This window comes from Urocitellus parryii, chromosome 3 (genome assembly GCF_045843805.1).
Source record: "Urocitellus parryii isolate mUroPar1 chromosome 3, mUroPar1.hap1, whole genome shotgun sequence".
Classification (NCBI taxonomy): Eukaryota; Metazoa; Chordata; class Mammalia; order Rodentia; family Sciuridae; genus Urocitellus; species Urocitellus parryii.
This window is the reverse complement of record NC_135533.1, coordinates 172605396-172627585: the sequence shown is the minus strand read 5'-3', so window position 1 is coordinate 172627585 and position 22190 is coordinate 172605396. Positions and strand designations below refer to the sequence as shown.

At 49.5% G+C, this 22190-nt stretch overlaps 1 protein-coding gene across 1 annotated transcript; it reads left to right on the top strand.

Annotated features, from left to right (window-relative positions):
• The first annotated feature begins 3942 nt into the window (after positions 1–3942).
• On the top strand, positions 3943–20896 carry Wnt5a (Wnt family member 5A). Its single transcript, XM_026388616.2, has 5 exons — positions 3943–3998; positions 10146–10273; positions 11516–11766; positions 16620–16912; positions 20405–20896. The coding sequence occupies exons 1-5, from the start codon at positions 3993–3995 to the stop codon at positions 20861–20863; spliced, it is 1137 nt and encodes a 378-aa protein (XP_026244401.1). The 5' UTR covers positions 3943–3992; the 3' UTR covers positions 20864–20896.
• Positions 20897–22190: the final 1294 nt, after the last annotated feature.

The following is a 22190-nucleotide window of genomic DNA, read 5'->3' as shown; positions in this document are numbered from 1 at the left end:
AATAACTCAAGATTATAAAGGTCTTGTCAGGTGAGGTCCAGTTTTGCCACCAAAGAAGTTTGAAAAGCTCTGTTTTCAGAGCTGCTTTTTAGAAGAGTAGGTATCCAATGCCAAGTGAGCCCAACCCAAACTCAGTGCCACTGAGATTATCATGGTGTGTTCTTCTCACCAATCCCTGATTTTCTTTTTCCCTTCCTCCCTTGAACCAGGTGTTCCTTTTTTTTTTTTTTTTTGGTACCAGGGATTGAACCCAAGGGTGCTTAACCACTGATCCACATTCCCAGCCCTTTTTAATATTTTATTAAAAGACAGGGTATCCATGAGTTGCTTAGGTTCTCGCTAAATTGCAGAGACTGGCTTTGAACTCAAGATCCTCCTGCCTCAGCCTCCTGAGCCACTGGGATTATAAGCATGCATCACCAAACCCAGCTCTAATCCCTGATTTTTCAAGGTCATTCCATTTCATTCTCAGTGCATCCTACAAGGTATATCAAGCTCTTTCTGTTTGTTATTATGGGCTTGTGTTTAAGAAGATTCAGAAGGGGGCTTTATGACTCATCTAGGGATTTACTAGAGAACAGCAGGGCAGGGAACTGGAACTCCCAACTCAAGTGTTGGTACTCTTAACCACTAGCCAACACCATCTTCCACTAGAGGGGAAAAACTGCAAAACAAAGAACCCAGAATTGTTGAAGCTGTGTCTGTCATGCAAAGGCAATTGAAGAGAAGCATGGAATTATCCAGATAATTCAGAAAACAGCAACTTTTTAAAAAAGTTTGTGGCTGGGTAACCAGTGTCTCTTTACTGTTTGCATCTTTACAGAATGGGTTCATTCAGGAGAACTGCCTCTGGACTCTAGGGCACTTTGGTGCCAGGTGACTCCATGCCTTCTTACCTCTCCTTTCATAGCCACTAACTTTGTTCAACCTCTCAGTTTTGCCACAGAAAGCTAGGTGCTCCACATCCACTGTCCCAGGGCAGAGCTAGGGTGCCTACTGAGGGGGCATGTGGACCCCCCTGGCCAGGGGGAATTTCAGGCTGCAGCCACTGGACAGAATATCTAGGAAGATAGGGAAGGGCAGAAGGACACTGTTTAGAGGCAGTTCTAGAGACTCAGAGACTCCTCTTTTTAGTACCCTTGTGTCCCATGGGCAGATTTCAAACTAGATGGGAAAAGCATAAAATGCTTTCAGGTCACCAAGTGGTCAAAACCTAGAGAGGGTTAGAGGAAAGGAAACCCAGGATGTGAAGAGGAGTTTTAAGAACCTTGGGCTCTTTTTCCTTAAGGCTCTTTTCCCTTAATGTGCACTAGATGAAAGAAAGCCAGGCAATCTGAGCAAGGACATCTATTTCTTTGCATTTTGTGAGAGCTTCCACCACCATTTTTGGTTCCAGGCAAAGGAGAATGGGGGTGGGGAGGCCCTTAGGGCCAGGTGGGCATTTTGGGCCTTTAGGGTGGGGCAATTTAGGGCCAGGAAGAGGCTGTAGAAGGAAGGATAAGGTCTGGAGCCCCAGCTTGCACGCCCAAGGATAATTAGCTGAGGGTGGAAATGGGGGACTGAAGGAACAAACCCAAACTGCCACCACCCGAAGTACCCAGGCCACAGACATTGCCCCTTAAGATCAAGTGCATGCCCACAGATGATGAAAATCGATTCCAGTGTGTGTGTGTGTGTGTGTGTGTGTGTGTGTGTGTGTGTGTGTGTCTTCCACCCTTGACCGCTAGAGGATGGGAACCACAGAGAACAAGAATCGCGCTGCAGTGTGAGGCACTGTTTTGGGGGTGGCGCTCTTAGAGTGCTGAAGGGAGGGGGACACACATCCTACAACCCGCCCCTCCAGAGTCCCAACAACTTCGGGCATCTGAAAGTGTCTAGAGGTTCCGGGAGCCCTGTTTGGCCAAACTTCACAGTCTTCTCACCTGATAACCATCACCTAGATCCGCGCGGCAGGACCACGCGTCGCGCCTAGCTGCACTGGGTCTCATCCAGACGAGCAATCGTGCCCCCCGAACCCCCTCCTACACTGGCGGCTTTGTAGGATGTTTGCTTCCACCCTAGCCTCTAGCCAAGAGCTTAGGTACCCTCCCCCAGGGGTAAGAATGGGGAGGAGGTCCTCCACGATGTTCCGCGTCAGGGCAGCAGTCTCTGCGGAGCCCCAGTGGGAGCGGTCTGGGACAAGCCAAGGGGTCCAGTTTGGAAAGTTGGGGTTCAGTCTCCCGCGGGCCAGAGGCTTTGGAAGAAGCATAGACAGGCAGGCGGCGGGCAGGCAGCGGCTGCGGAGTGGACCTCTCTTTCAGCAGATGCCTGGGGGATGGGGAGCCTAGAGAAGGGGGCCCAAAGGGTGGTGTACCCCGCCTCCCAGCACCCCAGCCCGTAATACGGCTTTAAAATCCTGCCGAGTTTGTCATAGGCCGGTATCACCACGCATGCGCATAGGCAAACTAGAGTTTTTCTCCCCCCCACCCACCCCCCGCCTTCCCTCTCTCTTTCCAGCCGCCTTTGGTTCTGCAACTTAAAAAAAAAAATTATATATATATATATTTTTTTCTTTTTTTTTTTTCCCTGAGAACACCAGGGAAAAGAGGAGTCCGAAGAAAGGGAGGGAAAGAGAAAGGCAGTTGGCCAGCAGGGCCGGGGGGTGGGTGGGTGGGGGGAACGGTCCCCACGGTCGGTCAGTCTGTCTTTGGGGCACACGATCGCGTGGAAAGCTGCTGCAGGCTCCGAGGCGCCGCCTCCGCCGCCCAGAGTCCGGTTCCCTGCCGCTGCTGCCCAGCGAGCTCCTTCCGCCGCCGCCACCGTGCCCTGGACCGGTCGCCTGCCCCCCCACCCCCTGCCCCTCGGACCCCCGGCACCGAACCAGGAGGTGGGCAGCCTGGCCGGCCATGGACCGCCGGAGCTGAGTCGCCGATGTGGAGCCCTGAGCTCTTTCTCCTCCCAAGCCCCGAGCCCGCGGTGCCCTAGCTCCTTTTCGCCTTCGCCCTGGAAAGGCGGGGAAAAGAGGGACATTAACCCGAAGAGAGAAAGAAGGGGGTGAAAAGGGAAAAGCCAGCGTCTCTCCGGAGGCAATTTCCCATTGCCTTCTCAACAAACGGCGCGGCAGAAAGTTTAGGGGCCGATTTTCACTCATTTTTGCGCCCCGTTTTTTTTGCCAGACCCTAAAATGAAAGGACAAAATTTGGCTCCGACTCTTGCAGCTCTGATGGCGACTTGTGCGTTTTCAGCGGCATCTCCTGGAGAAAAAGCCATGCGCGCCTGATTGTTCTGTGGCCCCAAGGCTGCAGTGGGTGTGTGTGTTTGGGTGTGTGTCTCTGTGTGTACACAGACGTCCGCACACTAACTCGGCTGCAGGATCAGCCCCTGGAAGCAGACGTTTCGGCCACAAACCGAGAGAGGAGGAGCTGGAGATCAGGAGGCGTGAGCCGCCAGAAGTTTGCAGAATCCGTGGTGTGAATGAACTGGGGGTACCTGGGCGCAGGGATCGGCCCCCCTTCCCCCGCCTCGGGCCAGAGTTGAGTAGTGGGTTTTTTTTTTTTTTTCACTCTCTTGTGAAGAATTTTTTTTATTATTTGTTGTAAAGTCTTTTGCACAATCACGCCCACATTTGGGGTTGGAAAGCCCTAATTACCGCCGTCGCTGATGGACGTTGGAGAGGGAGCGCCTCGCCGCGGAGCAGTAGTCTGCGCGCCCTCGCCGGACCCGCGGCTCCCTCTTTGCGCCCCGGCGCGGCCCTGCTTCGGCTGCTGGCTCGAGCTCCTCCGCGCCCCCTCGATTCCTGGGCGCATCTCAGCACTACCCCAGCTCGGAAGCCCAGGCCCGGGCGCCAGTGCCCGCTTCGGCTCAGGTTCATTGCGCCCACCCGACGCGCCCGGTAGGACTTCTCAGCCCTGCTCCAGATCGTCCCCCTAGGCTTAACCCGGCCGCTCCGCTTGGATTCCTTGGCTGCCCTCGCTCGGGTGGCGACTTCCTCCCCGCACCCCCTCCCCCTCGCCATGAAGGTAGGTGTTCTATGCGCCGCGGACGTTCGCCACTCATTCTTTTCTTCCCTTCTTCTCTTTCTTTCTTTGCTTTTTTTTTCTTTTTGTTTTGGAAGTTAACCGAGTCCCTTCCACCTCTTCCTAGTTCTCCCTTTCTTCAACCCTCTGAACTCCTGTGTCGCTGGCAGGGTCTCCTACCTCTTCACCCCCTACCCCAATGCTCCCGCTACTGCCTCTGCGTACTCCAGAGACCTCGTCGCATCAAGCATTCTGCAAATCTTTTCAACTTTGAAGAAAAAGTGGGGAAGATCGATGGTAGAAAGACTGAGAGTAGTTCACGGACGACTTTCTTTTTACCCTGAGATTCTCGAGTGTAGTTTACTGTGTATATATTTCAGGAACAGGATAATGATTCAATTCAACAGATATTTATTAAGCGTCCACTGCGCGGGCACCAGGGGGATGTGTAGCAGGGGCTCGAAAGGGGAAGGGAACTCTTTGGTTGGGAGATCTGGCAATGGGACTAGAGGCCAGCTACTCAGAGAAGCGCATTCTCTACCCCCCACCCTCCCGACTTAGGCCAGGTTGCAGGCTAGTCTCTGCCGACTAACAGGGAGGTTACAGGCCCCTGTGCCTTTAAGAGTGCCTGGCGGGGGGCCAGCGCGCACCCCGGCGCGGGGAGTAGGGTCGCGTTATTAGCATTATTAGCCGCCACTGGGTGAGCTCAGGCACTTTGCAGTGGTGGTGGGGGCGGGGAGTAGTGGTCTTGGTGGCTCTAATCCCGTGGGTTGAGAGAGCGCGCCCCGACCCCCTGAGCGCGATCGGCCTGGTTCTTTAGAAACCCTTGGGCCTCCGCGTTGGGAGAGCGGGCGGGGGCCAGTTTGTGAACTCGTGTTTGTTTTAATTGTCAGTTGTCTGTTAAAGCCGAGTCACACACTCCGAGGGTCATCGAGAGTTCACTTTTAAGAAAAGTTAAACGTTTCTTCCTACAATATAACTTTGCTTTTCCCCCAAACAACTTTTCCTCTTTCTGCCTTCCAAGTTTAGATCCTTATTTCTATTCTTCTTCGTCTTTCCCATGTTCAGTTTTCTGGAGAATGAAGTTAGAATTGGAATTAAGATGTTTCCTAAAAGCAAACAACATCCCTCTCCCCTCCCCACCCCGCCCCAACACCACAAAAAAATGGTAAAATAAAATAAAACTCGAGTCCTCACGGCCCTGTTTTACTTTCCAATCCCGGTCTAACATCGGGGCCACTTCTCTCTCGTCTTTCTTTAAAAGGACAGTTCGTTGTTTGGAAGTAACTTGGGCCCTGCTGTGCGATCACACCTCCTCAGCTCTTTGCCGGCTCACCAACATTCGCATTCACTGCGGAATCACCAAGAGATTTGTTTTCTAGACAGCCTCTACCAGGGGGCAAAGCTGAGAGCGCAAAGCGACCCAGAGGCAGTCGAGAAAGTGGGGCGTGTGTCGGAGTGTGTGGATTCTTGCCCTGCGTGTGTGGGGAGTGGTGGTGGTGGTGGTAAAGGATCAGTTGTTCTCAAGACTTGACATACCAACGTTAGTCTCCCTCCCACCCCAGGGAAGACCCTCCCAGGGAGGCCCAGCCCGATTCCCTTGTCTTCTCTTTCCAACCCACCCTTCCCCTCCCCTCCCTTCCCGGGAACGCTGCGGTGCACAAGGGGTTAGCACTGTGCGCGCAGAACTCGGAGCGGTACCCTGAGCTTTTTCTTCCCCCGCTGGACGGTACCGGCTGCCCCCTGTTGGTTATCTTGAGGTAGGACGCCGCCGAGCTCCGTTCCTGGAGCCCGCCTGCTGCAACTCCTCTCTCCCTCCCACCTCTGCACCCCTCCATCCTTTCCAACCATTGGGCCCCACTCTCCCAGCATGGCATCTCTAAAGTCCCCAGAAGATTAATGCATTGCGCAGCCGCTGCAATAAGAAGGGACGGTGGTCTAACCTAAGCAAAAGGGGCTTCAGGTTGAAGTGTTGGTACCTTTTTCTGGGTGTAGGAGAGAATGTGGCCCTGGGAGGACTCCAGTGTGGCCTCAGCTGTCTCACCAGGTTTCTCTGTGGTCTTTCACAAGTATTGTTTTCCCTCCCTCGGCCTCAGTTCTTCGTCTATTAAAAAGTGGGGGTAAAACTGTCTCTAAAAATTGGAAGTTGGACTAATTTTTAATTTTCTTTCTCTCTCCACGGACTCTGCTCACCTCTGGGCAGAGTTGAGCCTATTGCAGAGAGATTTAGACAACCTGCATGAGAAAGGGTAAATGGTGGTAGTGGTGGTGGTGGTGGTGGTGGTGGAGGAGGAGGAGGAGGAGGAGGAGGAGGAGGAGGAGGAGGAATGTATGTATGTGTGTGTGTTGGGGTCTGAAGAGTCCTGTGGAGGGGATGCATGCATGGCAAAAAATAGGAGAGCTAGGTCAGACATTTCTTCTCTTGGAGCCTCCAGTCCCCTGACCTGCCATCGGTTCTAAGACCAGGGTGGTCAAAGGATGTTCACCTTCTTTGCACTGATTCCTGCTCCAGGAGTTACCTCTGCTTTCTTTCCCTGGCTATTCCCTACCCCTGCTGTGCGCCTGCACACAACACAGCGCTGTGAGAATACTTACCCCTGGCTGCGTGGGATGGCTGTAGTTCCCCTGCTCCTAATCACAGGGCATGGGGAGCAAGGGCTCCTTCCTCTGATGCCCCCAAAGCGGACCCCCTGCTGGCCTTGGTCGGCCCATTCTTTCGCATCACATCTCTTCTCTCTCCGCATTCTCCCTGGGCAGGATGTCCCAGGTTTGTGGTTGCAACAAAGTTTTTTTCTCTGCAAGTTTTTTCATTTCTCTTCTTGCTTTTGGAAGAAAGTAGAGTGAGGAAAACAGTTGCTTTTTTTTTTTTTCTCCCCCACCAAGAGCCGATTTTCTTCTTGGAGTTTCCCATCTTCCTTTTCGTCACCGGGAGCCCGAGTCAAATCACTTCTTCCGCCTAGTTGGCGTCCCTCATCACTTCCACTCCCAGACTTGGGCCCTAGATGTACAATCTAGTAGAAGGGGATGCCCAGACCGACTGAGGTGATGGGCCCAGTGGAGGAGGTTCGGAGACCGTGCCCAATCTTTTTTGTCATTTCTTTTGAGCAGTCACCGCCTGTGGCTGCTCTAGAGTGCTGGGCGAGTTTGCGCGCGCGTTCTGAAGCTCCTTGGCTGGAGTCCGGGGGACATCCTCTGATCAGTTTTCCTCATCAAAACTTACTTTCCCTTACCCCTCAACATCCCCCACAGTTGACACCTTTGATCTAACGCGGAGACTTTGGGGGAGAGACTTAACGCAGGAGCCAAGACATACATAGATAGAGCTACTCTGGATTGGAAAGGAACGCCCTCCCTTCACCTTACCCCACCCTTGCGCTGAAACTGGCAAATGCCCCCAACCCTCCTCTTGGTGCACAGGAGGAACAGCTTCCCAGGGTCCTTACAGTGTCGGCTTCCCTGGGCCTCTGTTGGAAAACATTTAGCTCATTCTTCTGACCAGAACTTTTGTTTATCCCTGGTGTGACAGTCTCCTGAGAAGTCCCATTTCGTACTGTCTTTTCGGATCAGATCTTTTGGTAAACAGATGGGGATGTTTTACCCTACAGAGTGGATGTATTTATTAGTGAGTTCGCTGTGGGTTCCTCGAGTCTTTCAAACTTGTGGGGCCTTTTCTGGGTTGCGATGCAATTGGAGCGGGAAGAAGGCCAAGGTGTTTCCGGGCAAGAGCGCGGGGTTAAGTGGAGGCGCTACTCGCTGGGGCTCTCCTGTTCGATCCCGGTTGGGACACCCCAGCCTACCCTACCCCGGAGCTGGAGAGACCCGAGTCTGGAGACCGGATGACTCCACTCCTAGCTGGCCCCGGTTCTGGGAACTGGTGGACTCGTCCCGGGGCGTCGGGCCACAAGTAGGTTCGGTTTGTGGGGTTTCGGCTCTAACAAAGAGATCCGCTGTAATCCGCCGAATCTGTTATCAATTTCTCCTCTGCCGGTGCCCCGCCCCACGCGCCCCGCCCGTAGCGAAGCTCCAAAAGTGCGCGCAGCCAGCAGAGATCTGGGTCACCGACTCAAAAGCACGTCGGAACCTGTGTGTCTGTGCACGAGTGTGAGTGTGTAAATGTGCATGAGGGTGAACGTGTTACGCGTGTGTGTGTGTGCGCGCGCGCGGCTTTGGCCGCGGTGGAGCAAAGTAGACTTTGCAGCTTGGGCCGCGCGGGAAAGCAGACCTTGTAGCTCACCCCCTCCCCTGGAGGAAACTTGACACTTCAGTCGGGGGTGGGGAGGGAGACTGAGTATTCTATCTCCCAGGCTGGGGAAACCCCAGATTTCCATTCTCCAGGATGCGCCCCCAGCTTTGCGGTGCTTTGGGGGAGGACTGGGCCACGGGTGCGGAGCCCTGGTTAGCTGGCGCTGGAGAATGCATAAGCATTTCCTCTCCGAGAAGCCCGGAGGTGTCTGGACCCAAAGGACTGGCTCTCCGGGAAAAGTCGCGGCACGCTCCAGAGCCCCTTAGCATTTTCAGCGCTGCCTGGGTCCCCTCCATCCCTTTTACCATGGTTTCCAGGCAGGGCTCTTCCGCTGCTTGGAGGAGGCTCACCTTTCTTTCCTTTCCCGAAGAAGGGGCTCCCTCTGGGGCTGCGGGCGGCACAGCGCGACAGAATTACGCTTATCAGAAATGTAAAATGGGATTTTGGAAACCCGCTCCTCCCACCCGCACTCGCCTAGCTCCGCCGCCGCCTACAGGTGGGGAAGTCACCAGTGGGCAGGAATGTCAGGGGAAGCTTGCAAGGCCAACTCCTGCCATTGAAATTCTTCACGAAAGGAACCTTCGCCGCCCGAGGCCCTGAGACCTGAACTCTGGGGCACAGCTGCGGCTTGGGAGCCAGTGCATCTCTGGCCCTGCCAGGAACTCAACTCGTCCTGTCCTCTCCCCACTTCCCTGCCTTTCGGAATTGACTAAACTCTATCTAAGTGGGGCTGGAGAGGCTAGACTGGAGGCGGGGTGGCAGCGTTCCAAGGCCAGGCTCTTGGTGCAGCGATCGCGAAGTGGCCGACAACCCCAGACCGGGAAGGACCCAGAGAAACTGGAGTCTCTCTGGGCTTCCTGTCCCCTCCCTCCACAGCAGCTGCCGGGCATGGGCGCAGGAGGGGAGAATGAAAAAAAAAAATCAATTTGGGGGGAGGTTGTGAGAAGGGCAGGGAACGTGTTCTCTCCCAGAAGGATGGGACCCAGAACCTCTTCTTTCCTCAGGAGTTCCATTCCTTCTCTGAATCTGAGGAGGAGGCCGCAGGCAGGGGTGGTGGTGGTGGGGGGGCACCATTTTCCGGTTTCTTTGGTTGGGAGAGCAGACCTCTCTCCCTGTTCTCCCCTAGGCCCCCTCATCTCCTTCTCCCCTCCCCAATCAGGCTGAAGAGCGTCCTAAAGGAAACCCGGGGCTGCTCTTCCCCATCTGGAAGTGGCTTTCCCCAAATCGGCCCGTAAACTGATTATGAAACATACGAAGTTAATTCTGAGCTGCATTTCCCAGCTGGGCACTCTCGAGCGCGTTGGTCCCCGGGGCCTCGCCCCCCACCCCCTGCCCTTCCCTCCCGCGTCCTGCCCCCACCCCCCACCCCCACGCTGGCCACCCCGCCTCCTCCGCAGCCGCCTGCGGCGCGCTCCACTCGCCTTCGCGCTCCTCTCTCCCGCCCATGGAATTAATTCTGGCTCCACTTGTTGCTCGGCCCAGGTCGGGGAGAGGACGAGGGTGGCGGCGGGTTCCCGAGTGAATTCCCGAGGAGGGACCGAACTCAGCGCGAACTAGAGGGGAGCGAGGGGGTGCGAGACTGGAGCAAAAGCAGGAAGGAGGCAGCGCCTGGCACCGGGGCTTTGACTCAACAGCATTGAGACATGTTTGTAATCGCTGGCGTGCCCCGCGTGCAGGATCCTAGCGAAATCAGATTTCCTGGTGAGGTTGCGTGGGTGGATTAATTTGGAAAAAGAAACTGCCTATATCTTGCCATCAAAAAAAAAAAAAAAAAACTCACGGAGGAGAAGAAGCGCAGTCAATCAACAGTAAACTTAAGAGACCCCGGATGCTTCCGTTGTTTAAACTTGTATGCTTGAAAATTATCTGAGAGGCAATAAACATCTGCTCCTTTCTTCCCTCTCCAGAGTGGAATATTAAGCCCAGGAGTGGCTTTGAGGACGGCTGGAAGTGCAATGTCTTCCAAGTTCTTCCTAATGGCTCTGGCCATATTTTTCTCCTTCGCCCAGGTTGTAATAGAAGCCAATTCTTGGTGGTAAGTTCATTTCTATGTGTATATTCCTCTTTTTTAAAATTTTAAATTGGGAATTCTTTTGTAAGATGCTGCAACATTTAAAGCTAGGTAGTGAATGTAGGTTCATTTATCCAATCCATGTATGTATGATCTATTTTACTTATACATATTTTAAAATTGGTATTTTCTTTTAACTTGTTGATATATTGTAAAGCTTTATCTTCAGTTCCTTAGGAAATCAGAACCTGTAAATCTAGGCCTTTTTTCTGTAAGGCCCTTGTTCAGACCTGCGCTTGTAGAACATCATGTAATAAAAGGGAACAGAAATTCACTTCTCTAATAATTGTAAGCCTATCTATAAAATTTATTTTTTTTGCCACCTCTAAGTAGTAAAAATGAGTCTCAACTTTTATTTTATTTTATTTTTTTTTTGTCACTTGAGGTTATTAACCTACAGAGCAGCAGAGTGGTAGGGAGACAGTTCTACACCAAGTGGAGAAGTGTTTGGGCTTGAAATTTGATCAAAAGGAGGTGAACTTGAAGTAGTCAAATATCCGTAGTGGGGGTTTCTTTCTTCTTTCTGGAAGGGCCTTGTAGACTGCAATATATCCAGAGGATTATTTTTGACGGCACTCTGGATATTTTTTCCCCTGTAAATGAATAGCATTTTTCTGTCTGTCAAACATGACTTCTGTTCACTGGATACCCTGTGCTGAGTCCTTCACAATCACATAAGGAACTCTTTTAAAGTATCCAGAAACGTGGTGAATTTTCTTCAGTGCGTATACTTGTCCCTCTGTTCTTCCATCAGTCAAAAAGAACTGCTATCTCCTAGCCATGTCTAATTGTGTCTACTTTCAGCATTCATATGTTTTCAAGGAAGGCAAATCCAATTTGTGGGGCAAAGTGAGTCACTTTTCTCTAATGTCAAAGGCAGTCCCCCCCGAAACTGCCATTTCTCCCTTTTCTGGGTAGATTTTGGAAATATGGGTTCAGGTATATGGCAAATGAGGGCAAGAAAGGGAGTGAAAGCGCTAACTACAGAGCCAGCTGGCAGGATGGGGACTGCACAATACCTCCGTTTTCTGAGCGGAGTTTAAACAGAAGAGTTTTATGAAGCCCTCCTCATACTTTGTCATGAGGACAAGCAGGAGAGAAAAAGCATCTGTGTGCTTAAAACTATGTATTGCTGACATGCTTTCAGGGGGCCCACCTCCAGAGTTCACGTAAATCTTGAATGCACATCTCCCCCCCCCTTTGCAGGTCGCTAGGTATGAATAACCCTGTTCAGATGTCAGAAGTATATATCATAGGAGCACAGCCTCTCTGCAGCCAGCTGGCAGGACTTTCTCAAGGACAGAAGAAACTCTGCCACTTGTATCAGGACCACATGCAGTACATTGGAGAAGGCGCGAAGACAGGCATCAAAGAATGCCAGTATCAGTTCAGACATCGAAGATGGAACTGCAGCACTGTGGATAACACCTCAGTCTTTGGCAGGGTTATGCAGATAGGTAGGAAACCACTTAAAATATATGTGAACTGTTTTTGGTTTTTTTTTTTTCCTACAAAAAGTCTTCCATGTTTGGGCTGGATGAGGAGGGCATCTTCCAGCTTGGATGATGGCCTGGGGATTTTTGACATTGCAGTGGTCCCACATCTGATCCTAAGTTTCTAACTTCTTTAACCAGATCACAAGGGGAGCATAAGGGACACCTCCATTTTCCTGAACACCTACTTTTTATAAAATGCATTTTGTTGAAAGTAGAAAACTTCTTCTAGTTTCTCAGAAGCAAATGGTGGTGGGGAGAGGGGAGTCAAGTCATTTAGAACCTTTTAAATGTAAAAACTCTTTTGTTAGAAGTTTTCTTAAGCCACAATTCAAAGGACCAGACATCAAACTAAAAACCGTCATCTTTCAGAATGCTGGATAAGTTGCAAGTGAACAAGGTTTTAATTTTCTTAAAATAGATATGTCCTGAGACCACGATGATATATATGTTAAAAGCTTTTTTTGGGGGGGGGTTCTAGAAAGAATTTTAATTAGAAATGATGCAATTTGCATGGATGATTTTGACAATTGACAGAAAAGCACATCTTTGGGCTCTCAACCTAGGAACTTAAAAAAATAAGTTTTAAGTATATTGCTTACAGTTGGGTTTTTATTTTAAATACGTTGTTGAACTTGTTATTCCATTCAGGGAGAAGATAGCATTTAAAATGAACTCAAGGCAAAAAAAAAAAATTGAAAGATCAGTTTGCTTGTGGTTTGGTTTAATAGTCTAGGATCCTACTTGACAGATGTGGTCCTATGTGTGTTTCCTAGTGTGAATATTTTAGGTCTCTTTACTTTTATGCAAACAAGACCTTATAATTAATATGACTGCAGTAACTGAAACTAAGAAGCTATAGCTATTTATCAAAGCAATTAACTGTTTATACAGACTGAAGATAAAAGTTAGCTTAATATCCATCACGGATGGATAAAATGCTTAAAAAAAAAAAAAAACCAAACCCTGAAAAGTGCATTCATTGAGAACAAAAAAGAGTTGTCAGTAGATGTTTGAGCCAAGGGGCTTCATAAACTAAAATAATACGAAATTGGAAGCCATTCCTCTTACTGAATGGGAAAATGGCTTGGAGCCCCAGCTTGCAAGCTTCATAGGCCTTTGTTCTTTCAGTTAATGATTGAAATGTGCTAATGTATACACCAGGGTTGGATGGAGGGGCTGAGCTTCAGGAACATAGGAGTGGTCCTTGCATCTAGATTCATCTGATGGAGTTAACTTAGGATGTGCTGGAGACTTAATTCCGCATTCTGATACTGTGTGAGAGCTATAGACTCTTAAAACTCTTTTCAAATAAGTTTTCAGTCCCCCCCCCCCACTTCTTTTATATTCCTCCTCAGCTGCCTGCCTCTTCAATTATGGGACCATATATATTTTTTTTCTACATGGATATGAGTTAGCAAAAAAAAAAAAATCATACACCTCTGATGGGAACTAGAAGAAAAATCGCAGTTGGAACTGTTTTTCTGTGTAGTCACTTGAACACAGCTTTGATTTAATGTCCTCTTCTCATCTTCATACATGGCCTGTTTGGGGCCAAAATGCTCAGAATAAGCTATCATTTGCTAAGTGAATTTAAGTTCTGCTGGAGATGTATTTTTAAATTCGATCCAAGATTCAAAGAGGCTATTTCCTCAGGGAATAAGCAGAACACTTGGGACAAAGGCCTACATTTAATTGTCCCTTGCAAGAACACTCTCTGGTCCTCCCTCAGCTGTGTCGCTGGGATGTGAGTGGGTGGGGAACCTCCAGACAGCCTTGAAGGGGCCCTCCTAGATGTTGTGGGCAAGTCAGCTGATGTCCCTGGAAGATGAGAGCACATGCCGCATCCTTCCTGGCCAAAGTCCCACAGTGCCTGGTATCTCAGAACAGAAGGCTGCTGCTGGGTGGCTTGTGGTGGGACATGGATGGGGCCTTCTCTTTCATGCTTATTAGAATGAAGAGATAGAGAAAAGTAAAAAATAGAGTCAGTTTTTATGAAATAGGAACATGGACCCAAATCCAGGAGGGGAAAGTTTCTTTGCTTTTACTTCTCCACTTCAGGAGAAGTTTGAAGGGAATCAGCTTAGAGAAAATTTGAAAGACCTTTGATGCCCAATGGGTGTGGGTGCACCCCTCCCCAAAGCACTTAGTAACCCAGGGACAGTGAGAGTTAATTCTTGTCTGAGCCAATCTGACTGTGTGAAGGGCCAGTGTCTGAGAAGCTCAGCTGCCACCTCTGACCCGCTCCTCAACTCATTTTTCTAAGGTGCCAGTTGGCTTGGAGGCACCGTGCACAATTGCCTCATGAAGGGCCCGCTCTTCGTTTTGGAAACTCTCATTTTTCATCATGCTAACCCTTCCCATCCAGCTTTTGTCCCCGTCTTGTCTTTGTTTCCACACTGTGAAAAGATATGTCAGGAGGGCGCCATTTTTAAGGGGTGTGAGGATCCAAGCAGATGTGGATTTCACACAGAGGGAAACCTCACTGAATTAGCAGTATTCCAAACCCGGGGATGACTGTATCCACAGGCCATTAGCCAAAGAGCACTTTTCAGACTAACATTTTTTTTTTGCTGCAATGACCAGTCATCTTAGAGATGTCTACCAGGTTTGCATTCTAGGGCAAAAAAAGGAAGACGGACAAAAAAAGAAAAAAAAAAGCAGCACTATTTGTATTTTCAAGATAGACTTAACGAAAAAAGCAACATTTGTGTTTTGTGTAAAAGCCCCTTTATACTCTGTGTACTCAAAGGGCAGTGTCTTATTTCTCTCTGTCCTCAGAGGATCACTTTATCTCCTCTTCCTTTAGCCACAGTTTCTTTATTCTACAAGTCTCCTGTCCATGGCCATGACATTTTCTGTATTATCAGCGTTAATCCTCAAATAACTCCCTGGTATCTGTCTGCTCTCCTCATTTGTTTCCACTCCCTCCATGTTCTCTGCCTCTCTAATCTGAGCTAGATAGATTAGATGCTGCAGGAACTTTCTGGATCCTCCTGCCAACCACGAGCCCTCCTCAAGTTATTCATTTTTAAAACGTGGGAGGGGGAAGGTCTGTGGTGAATCAGAGCCACCGCCATTCCTGGAAGGGGATATCACAAATGGCCACAACTCAAGTGTGGAGCAGGGACGTCCCAGGAGAGGGCCGTCTGCAGATGCTTGAGTTGGCATGGCCATCCTCCTACAGAATGGTCTGCTGGATATGTAGTTGGCATAGCCGTCCTCCTGCACGGGACTAGGTCCTGTTGTCACCTGTCCTGCTGCTGACTTCTCATTCCTTCAAAAGAGGCGGTTAGCAAGCTCTCAGAGTAAGTGCAGGAGAAACTGATTCTGATATAGGGATTTCCATGCCAGAAGGGGCCTTTCCCCCCTGAGCATCTCGTTCAATACCCTTATTTTACAGTTGAGGAAAGTGAGGCCCTTCATCCCAAGCCCTGGTCCCAGCTTCAGCTGTCTGAGTTGAAGGCTTTCTCTCTAATCGGACACTTTTTTTTTTTTTTTTATCAAGTGGCTTCTTGTTACACATAGAAATGTCTCCATATGCAAATGGAATTTGAGGTGGCTTAGGATAGCCTCCATTTTTCTTATTACAAATAGAGATCCTATAACTTTTATGAGAATATATATATATATATATATATATATATATATATATATGTATGTATTTTTTTTTTAAACTGGAAGGAGACTAACTCCCCCTCCCTCTTCCCCCTAAGCTGTGTGTGCGTGTGACACTCTGAGGCAGAGACAGGAAGATGGTTGCTGCAGTGGCAGTAGAGAACAGCAGTGTTTTAAAAGAATATGAGTAGATACTTGTACTCTTGCGTGAGAAGTAGGCCAATCAGTTTGGGATTTAAAAAGCAAGTTTTCATTTATCACTCTTTATGAATACGTTTAGAACTGTCCCCTGGGCAATTAAAAAGCCTTGTCCAGAGGCAGACTTTGTGCTGCATGATGAGACAGAAGGAGAGGTTACAAGTGGCAAAGGAGGAGGTGCCAGGCAAAACCCAGTATGGCCACAGCTTGTGTGGCCATAGGAATAATCTGGCTTGGATGGGGCTGGGGGCGTCTAAGACATGTAGAGGCTCCAAGCCTAGCAAATTCTATGCTCCTGTGCGAAATGAAAATAATACCAAACGTTAGAATAAGGGTAACAAGTCTACCCCAATTCCAAGCTTTCCTTCAGTGACTTCTTTCATGGACACTTTGGGAAATAAGAAGTTTGGATATCTTCAAAACAGCCGTAGAGAAAATCAATCCAGCACTGCTGCCTTAGGTTCTGAAATGTCAGAGAGAAGATACCAAAGATCTCTCTTTTGTTACTTGTTGCTTCTCTCTGTGTTGAGGCTCTTTCTTAGCTCCCCCTTGAGGTGGGCCCAGAGCCTGGGTGTCAGGGATAGGGAGGGCCTGTGGTAAGCAGCCAGGCTGAGGTTTATCTCGCTCGGCAGGGCTTACAGTGTTGGGGGCTTTGCCTGGCCCCATCCCCTAAGGTAGTCCAGGGTGGGCATGTGCTGGGGTTTCTCCTGCCCTGCTCAGTGGGACCAGGGCTGGTCTGTTAGGGGCTCACCCTGCCCCTCAGCAGGGACTGCACACCTGGGTGTGGGGGTGTGTCGGGGGTGGATTCTCCTTGTTCCCCTGTCCCCAGCCTCCCAGCTGATGTGCTGGGGCTCACCCTGCTCCCCACCCCAGCTAGCATGTGTTGGGCCTCCCTCTGCCCTCTCCAGGAGACCCAGCGGGGGGTTCTCTCCGCACCCCCAGCGGGTCACAGGCCTACTGGGTGGGCAGGCAACCTGGTGACCCCACGTCCTCGCCCGCAGGCAGCCGCGAGACGGCCTTCACGTATGCGGTGAGCGCCGCGGGGGTGGTGAACGCCATGAGCCGGGCGTGTCGCGAGGGCGAGCTGTCCACCTGCGGCTGCAGTCGCGCTGCGCGCCCCAAGGACCTGCCCCGAGACTGGCTGTGGGGCGGCTGCGGCGACAACATCGACTATGGCTACCGCTTCGCCAAGGAGTTCGTGGACGCGCGCGAGCGGGAGCGCATCCACGCCAAGGGCTCCTACGAGAGCGCGCGCATCCTCATGAACCTGCACAACAACGAGGCGGGCCGAAGGGTGAGTCTGCCCGCGTCCTGCCCCGCCACCAGGCCTGCTGTCCCCAGCCACAGTGGCTTCCGGTGCCTCTACCGCCTCCTGGCTGTTTCTGGCTCAGCATCTCTTTCTCTTTCCCGGTCTCCTTCATCTTTCCTTGTGTCTCTCCGCCCCTCTCCTGTCCTCCTGTCACCACCCATCTCTTCCCTTCACGTCATCCGTCTCTGGAGAGGGGTACACACCCCTGAGAGGGTTCCTAGGGGTGAATCATCCCACCTGCCCATCCCAGCCAGCTGCTGGACAAGCTAGCTGGATCTCCCCTTCCTTGTGAGCCAGTCCCCGGAGCAATTTTAAAAAATAAAAATGTTAATAATTTTCTCCCTCCTCCTTGGATCATGTTTGTGGTTGGGTTGCAATTTGGAGAGAGAATTTGTGTTTATCCTCAGTAGATGCCCCACTGAGAAAGGCCTCACCCCAGCTCTGAGGCCTTCTCTTTCTTTTCCTTTCCTTCTCCCTGCTCTCCTTATGTCATTAGATAGCAAGCCCGATGGGTTGAGGGTTTTTAAAGAGGGCTTTTCTAGGAAAAACGACAGCATTTTTAGCAGCGTGGAATTTTATAGGGCTGACCAACGGGCCAATCACAGGGTGGCTGTGGAGAGGAGGGGAGCAGCAGCAGTGCCCAGTGAGACTGGTCTTGCAGCCCTCTTGATTCCCCGGACCCTACTCTCTCCTTCTCCTGGTGGGGATATGAAAAGCTACTCCACAATAGTTAAAAAGACCCTTTTTTTCCTGCGGTTAAACACATGGCACTTTATGGCTGCTTTAAAATGAAGGGGTGAAAACTTTTCTTAACTTTGGCAGCAGTGAAAACCAGGGCCATTATTTTTTTTTTTTTTTTCACAGAACCCAAGGTAGGTGCCAGGAACTTTCTGGTCAGAGATTTCACTCTTCTGTATTTTGGGGTGAGGAAAAAGAGAGATAATCACAGGGTAGATCGTACAGGACTGGAAGGAGCCTTAGAACCCTCTGGCCCACACTCTCATTTCAAAGATCGGGAAACTGAGGCCAAGAGAACCACTTCGTGACCGTGGAAGAAAATTAACGGATTGAAATCTAAGTCTAGGTTCATTTATATTAAACTCTTGCATCATAGTTAGGGGTGAAGGGCCAGAGCTTTTGGAATTAGAGGTTTCAATCCAGTTTAGTCTGTTCCTTTTGGTTTCTGAGCCTCCGTTCCGTTCCCTTACCTCCACCTCTGTCAATGGCCGTGACAGTGACTCTCACTTGGGGTTGTTGTAAGGACTAAACAAGATCATGTGGTAGGTTGAACCATATGACATTGGCAATTCGTGGCCATTTTTGACTGACAAAATGATAATTTCATTTGATTCAATCTAAGGTTTTAGTGTCAGCCAGTAGTAAGTGCTTGATAAATGATCACTTAATTATTAAATGTTATGGAGTAAAAGATGTGGAGAAGTCAAAGATTGCATAGATAAATCCTGCTAACTTATCTTCTTCTCAAATATTAAACATTTGGGGGTGTCAGGAAAAGATAAAATTCTGCCAATTTTTGCCTGTGGTTGCCTTCAGGACTCAAATAATCACTCCAGTTGAAATGTAGCCTCCTGTCCCCGGCCTCCTCTGCCACAGAGCCTGCACTATTCGTTGACATGGTTGGGTTCAGCCCTGCTCTGTCTGAAAGCCCGTGACCTGGCTCCTATCCTTATCAGGGACACCTCACTCCACTCTGTGCCTCTGACCAGAAGCACCTCCAGGAGAGAGGTGTGGTTGACTGCTCTGGGTCCATCCAGGGGTGCACCCATATTCCACACTCTCAGCCATCTTTAGAACATTCTTACAATTCCCCCCCCCCCCAACATGGAGAAATCATCAGGGGCTTGACAACCAAGGAGAGAGGGTTGGGGGATTTATAGATGACAAGAGGGGACTTTAGGAGATTTTGAAAGGTACCTTTCATATTTTAATTTCATTCAATATCCACATTTTTAATAGTGGGTTTTATTGGGGGCATATTCTATCATTGGAGCAGTAAGCTGAGTTTAGATCCTGGTGGGTGAGGTTACATAGAAGACAGCTTTTCTCCAGGATGGTGGGGGTAGGGGTGGGAAGTTGGGCACTATGCCAGGAAGTCATATTAAAATTTCCTCAGGGCATTAGCTTTTTATTTTCCTCAAAGGGGAGCAAAGGTTAAATATGTTTGCAAAACCTTCCTCTGACTAGCTGAGTGCCTGAAAGTCTTTATGCAGAGAGTACACTTTGGCCCCTTTTAAAAGAAAGCCCCTTATGAATCCCTGGGGGAGGAAGGTAGCTGTCGGGTGGAAGCGGCCTCCAGGTTCCTGACTGGCCCTCACCAGCAAACCCACGCCATGTAGATTCTGCAAGGTTGCTGGCACAAGGAACTGTGGGCAGTAGGGACTATAAATAGGCAACCACCACCTCCCAGACTGCTGGGCACAGTACTGTGGGGCCAGACCCATGGGCACTGCTACTGGGAGGCCAGAGATGACTGGGCAAGGGCCCAGACGCCATGCCCCCATCACCCTGGAGCAAGACCAGATGCACTCTTTCTGTGCCTTCCCTTATTTTATCCTTTTAACAGTGTTGAGAGGTTGGTACCTCACAATCTCCTAGACAGATGGAAAATGATGCTTAGCAAGGTGCAGCCAGTTGCCTAAGTTCAAGGGCAGAGTCAGGAACAGAATCTGTGTCTACCTGGCTCCAGGGTGGGTGCTTTTGGCCTGTGGGGTAGTGGGCAGGTTAGAGACTATGCTGGAAGCAAGAATGGCGACACCTGAAATCTAGGCCTAGTCTCCCCACATTCTGTCTGTATGGCCTGTGCAGGTCTCGTACTGTCTCTGTATCACTCTGTTGTCATCTAACCCAGATCGAATGAGATCAAGAGCTGTGGCAGTGCCTGGCACACAGTAGTGATTGTAGGATTGTATAAAGGTTCAAACCCCAATCCCAGTGGGGATGGACCCCCTTCTAAATTCAAGACTTACCAACTGTGTGACCATGGGCAAGTCCCTTAACATGAGCTCAGAGTACAACTTCCTGGGTTCAAATCCTACTCCTCCACTTCCAAGTGGCTGGAGGAACTCATCTCTCTGGTTCTCACTTTCCTTCTGTGAAATGGGGGTAATAAGAGCATGTGCCTTGTGGGATGGCGGTGGGGATTCATTCAGGGAATGCAGACACGGGATTGTGAAGTCACTGAGATGCATGTTCCCATGTACTGGGTTTCCCTAAAAAAGAAGCAAATGGAGTTATCCACCCCTGTCCCCATTCAAAAACTTTGCCATCATATTTATTTTGTTGAGTTTTTATAGAAGGCAACACAAGCCTTCTGGTAGTGGAGAATGAAGAAGTAACACAGCCCCTAATTGAAACCAGCTCCACTAGAAGGTGAAGAGCTTTGTTAATACAACCCACACCCACGTCTTGGGGTCCTCCATGAATTCGCACACTAACTCCCCTCCCTGTTGCTCCTAGACGGTGTATAACCTGGCCGATGTGGCCTGCAAATGCCACGGAGTGTCTGGCTCATGTAGCCTCAAGACGTGCTGGCTGCAATTGGCAGACTTCCGCAAGGTGGGTGACGCCCTGAAGGAGAAGTATGACAGCGCCGCGGCCATGCGGCTCAACAGCAGAGGCAAGTTGGTGCAGGTCAACAGCCGCTTCAATTCACCTACCACGCAGGACCTGGTCTACATCGACCCCAGCCCCGACTACTGCGTGCGCAACGAGAGCACGGGCTCCCTGGGCACGCAGGGCCGTCTCTGCAACAAGACGTCGGAAGGCATGGATGGCTGCGAGCTCATGTGCTGTGGCCGCGGCTACGACCAGTTCAAGACCGTGCAGACGGAGCGCTGCCACTGCAAGTTCCACTGGTGCTGCTACGTCAAGTGCAAGAAGTGTACGGAGATCGTGGACCAGTTTGTGTGCAAATAGTGGGCGCCTGCCCGTCACCTAGCCCCATTCCCAGGACCCACTTATTTATAGAAAGTACAGTGATGCTGGTTCTTTTTTTTTTTTTTTTCTTTTTAAAAAATATTTTTTATTTTTTCCCCAAGAATTGCAAGCAGAACCATATTTTTTTTCTGTTACCATCTAAGAACTCTGTGGTTTATTATTAATATTATAATTATTATTTGGCAATAATGGGGGGTGGGAACCAAGAAAAAAATATTTATTTTGTGGATCTTTGAAAAGGTAATACAAGACTTTGCTAATATAGGATGAGGGGATTACAACACACCCCCCAACTTAGCTGCGTGGAGGTAGTGTGCATCCAGAAAGTAAATACATTTTTTTTTTTCTTCTCAACTCCGGAGTCATATGGGATGGGTTAGGATCAGTTGGAAGAGGATGGTGCAGGTCTGCTTGAGATTCTGCCTCTGTGACCAAAATGAGTTGTAAATGCTCTGGTGCAAAATAAAAGGTCTTGTAACAAAAAAAAAAAAAAAAAAAAAAGAGAGAGAGAAAATGAGATACTGCCCCCTCCTGCCACTTCCCAGGGGTTGCCAGCCTGCTTTTATATTTCCAAAATGATCATGTTAAATATAAGAGCAAGAATCTTGATCTTCAAAGAACAAAAGGTATATCATATATCTCATTCTTCTCACATATTCCATGTACAGATGGTCTTATTCTAATAGCTGGTGCAACTTGGGTAGCAGAGAGGAAAGTCCCCAGAAATTAAAAAAAAAAATTGCAAGCTTCTAGAAGGAGGCCATGATTGGAAGGTGTTCTCCCCAAATGATTCTGGCTATTATTTTGATCCAAATGATTTTGCATAATATTTTGTTTGGGGAGGGAGCATTATCTTGACTATAAGGAAAAAAATATCTTGTGATTTTCTTAGGGATACTTGGTTCATAAAGGCTAGTAATGAAAATAATGCATGAATTCCATCCACAGATCCTCAGGCCAAACAGCAAGCTGATTGCATAGAGTTCCACACTGCACCAGAACAGAAAACCCAATTTGAGGGGGAAAAAAAAGTGAAATCCACCTTCCCACTTGACCCCAAGCCCTCTCTGGTCTCTCTGTGCCGTGATGTGATGCTGGCCACGCTTCCAAACGGCAGCTCCGCTGGGTCCCCTTTGATTATAGGACAGGAAATGAAATATGAGGAGTTCCACTTGGAAAACAGTGCGCTACTTAGGGATTTTTTTTTCTAAAACTTTTATTTTGAAGTGCAGTAACTTCCTATGTTTCAATGACATTACTCGGCTAACAGAGTCCACAGAGATGTCCCAGTGATTTGCTGTTATAA

Bases quoted from the DNA above. Each gene is read 5' to 3' on its own strand.
- Wnt5a (XM_026388616.2), top strand. The intron at 10,274-11,515 runs GTAAGTTCATTT...CCCCCTTTGCAG, and splicing joins ATAGAAGCCAATTCTTGGTG to GTCGCTAGGTATGAATAACC. The intron at 11,767-16,619 runs GTAGGAAACCAC...CCTCGCCCGCAG, and splicing joins TGGCAGGGTTATGCAGATAG to GCAGCCGCGAGACGGCCTTC.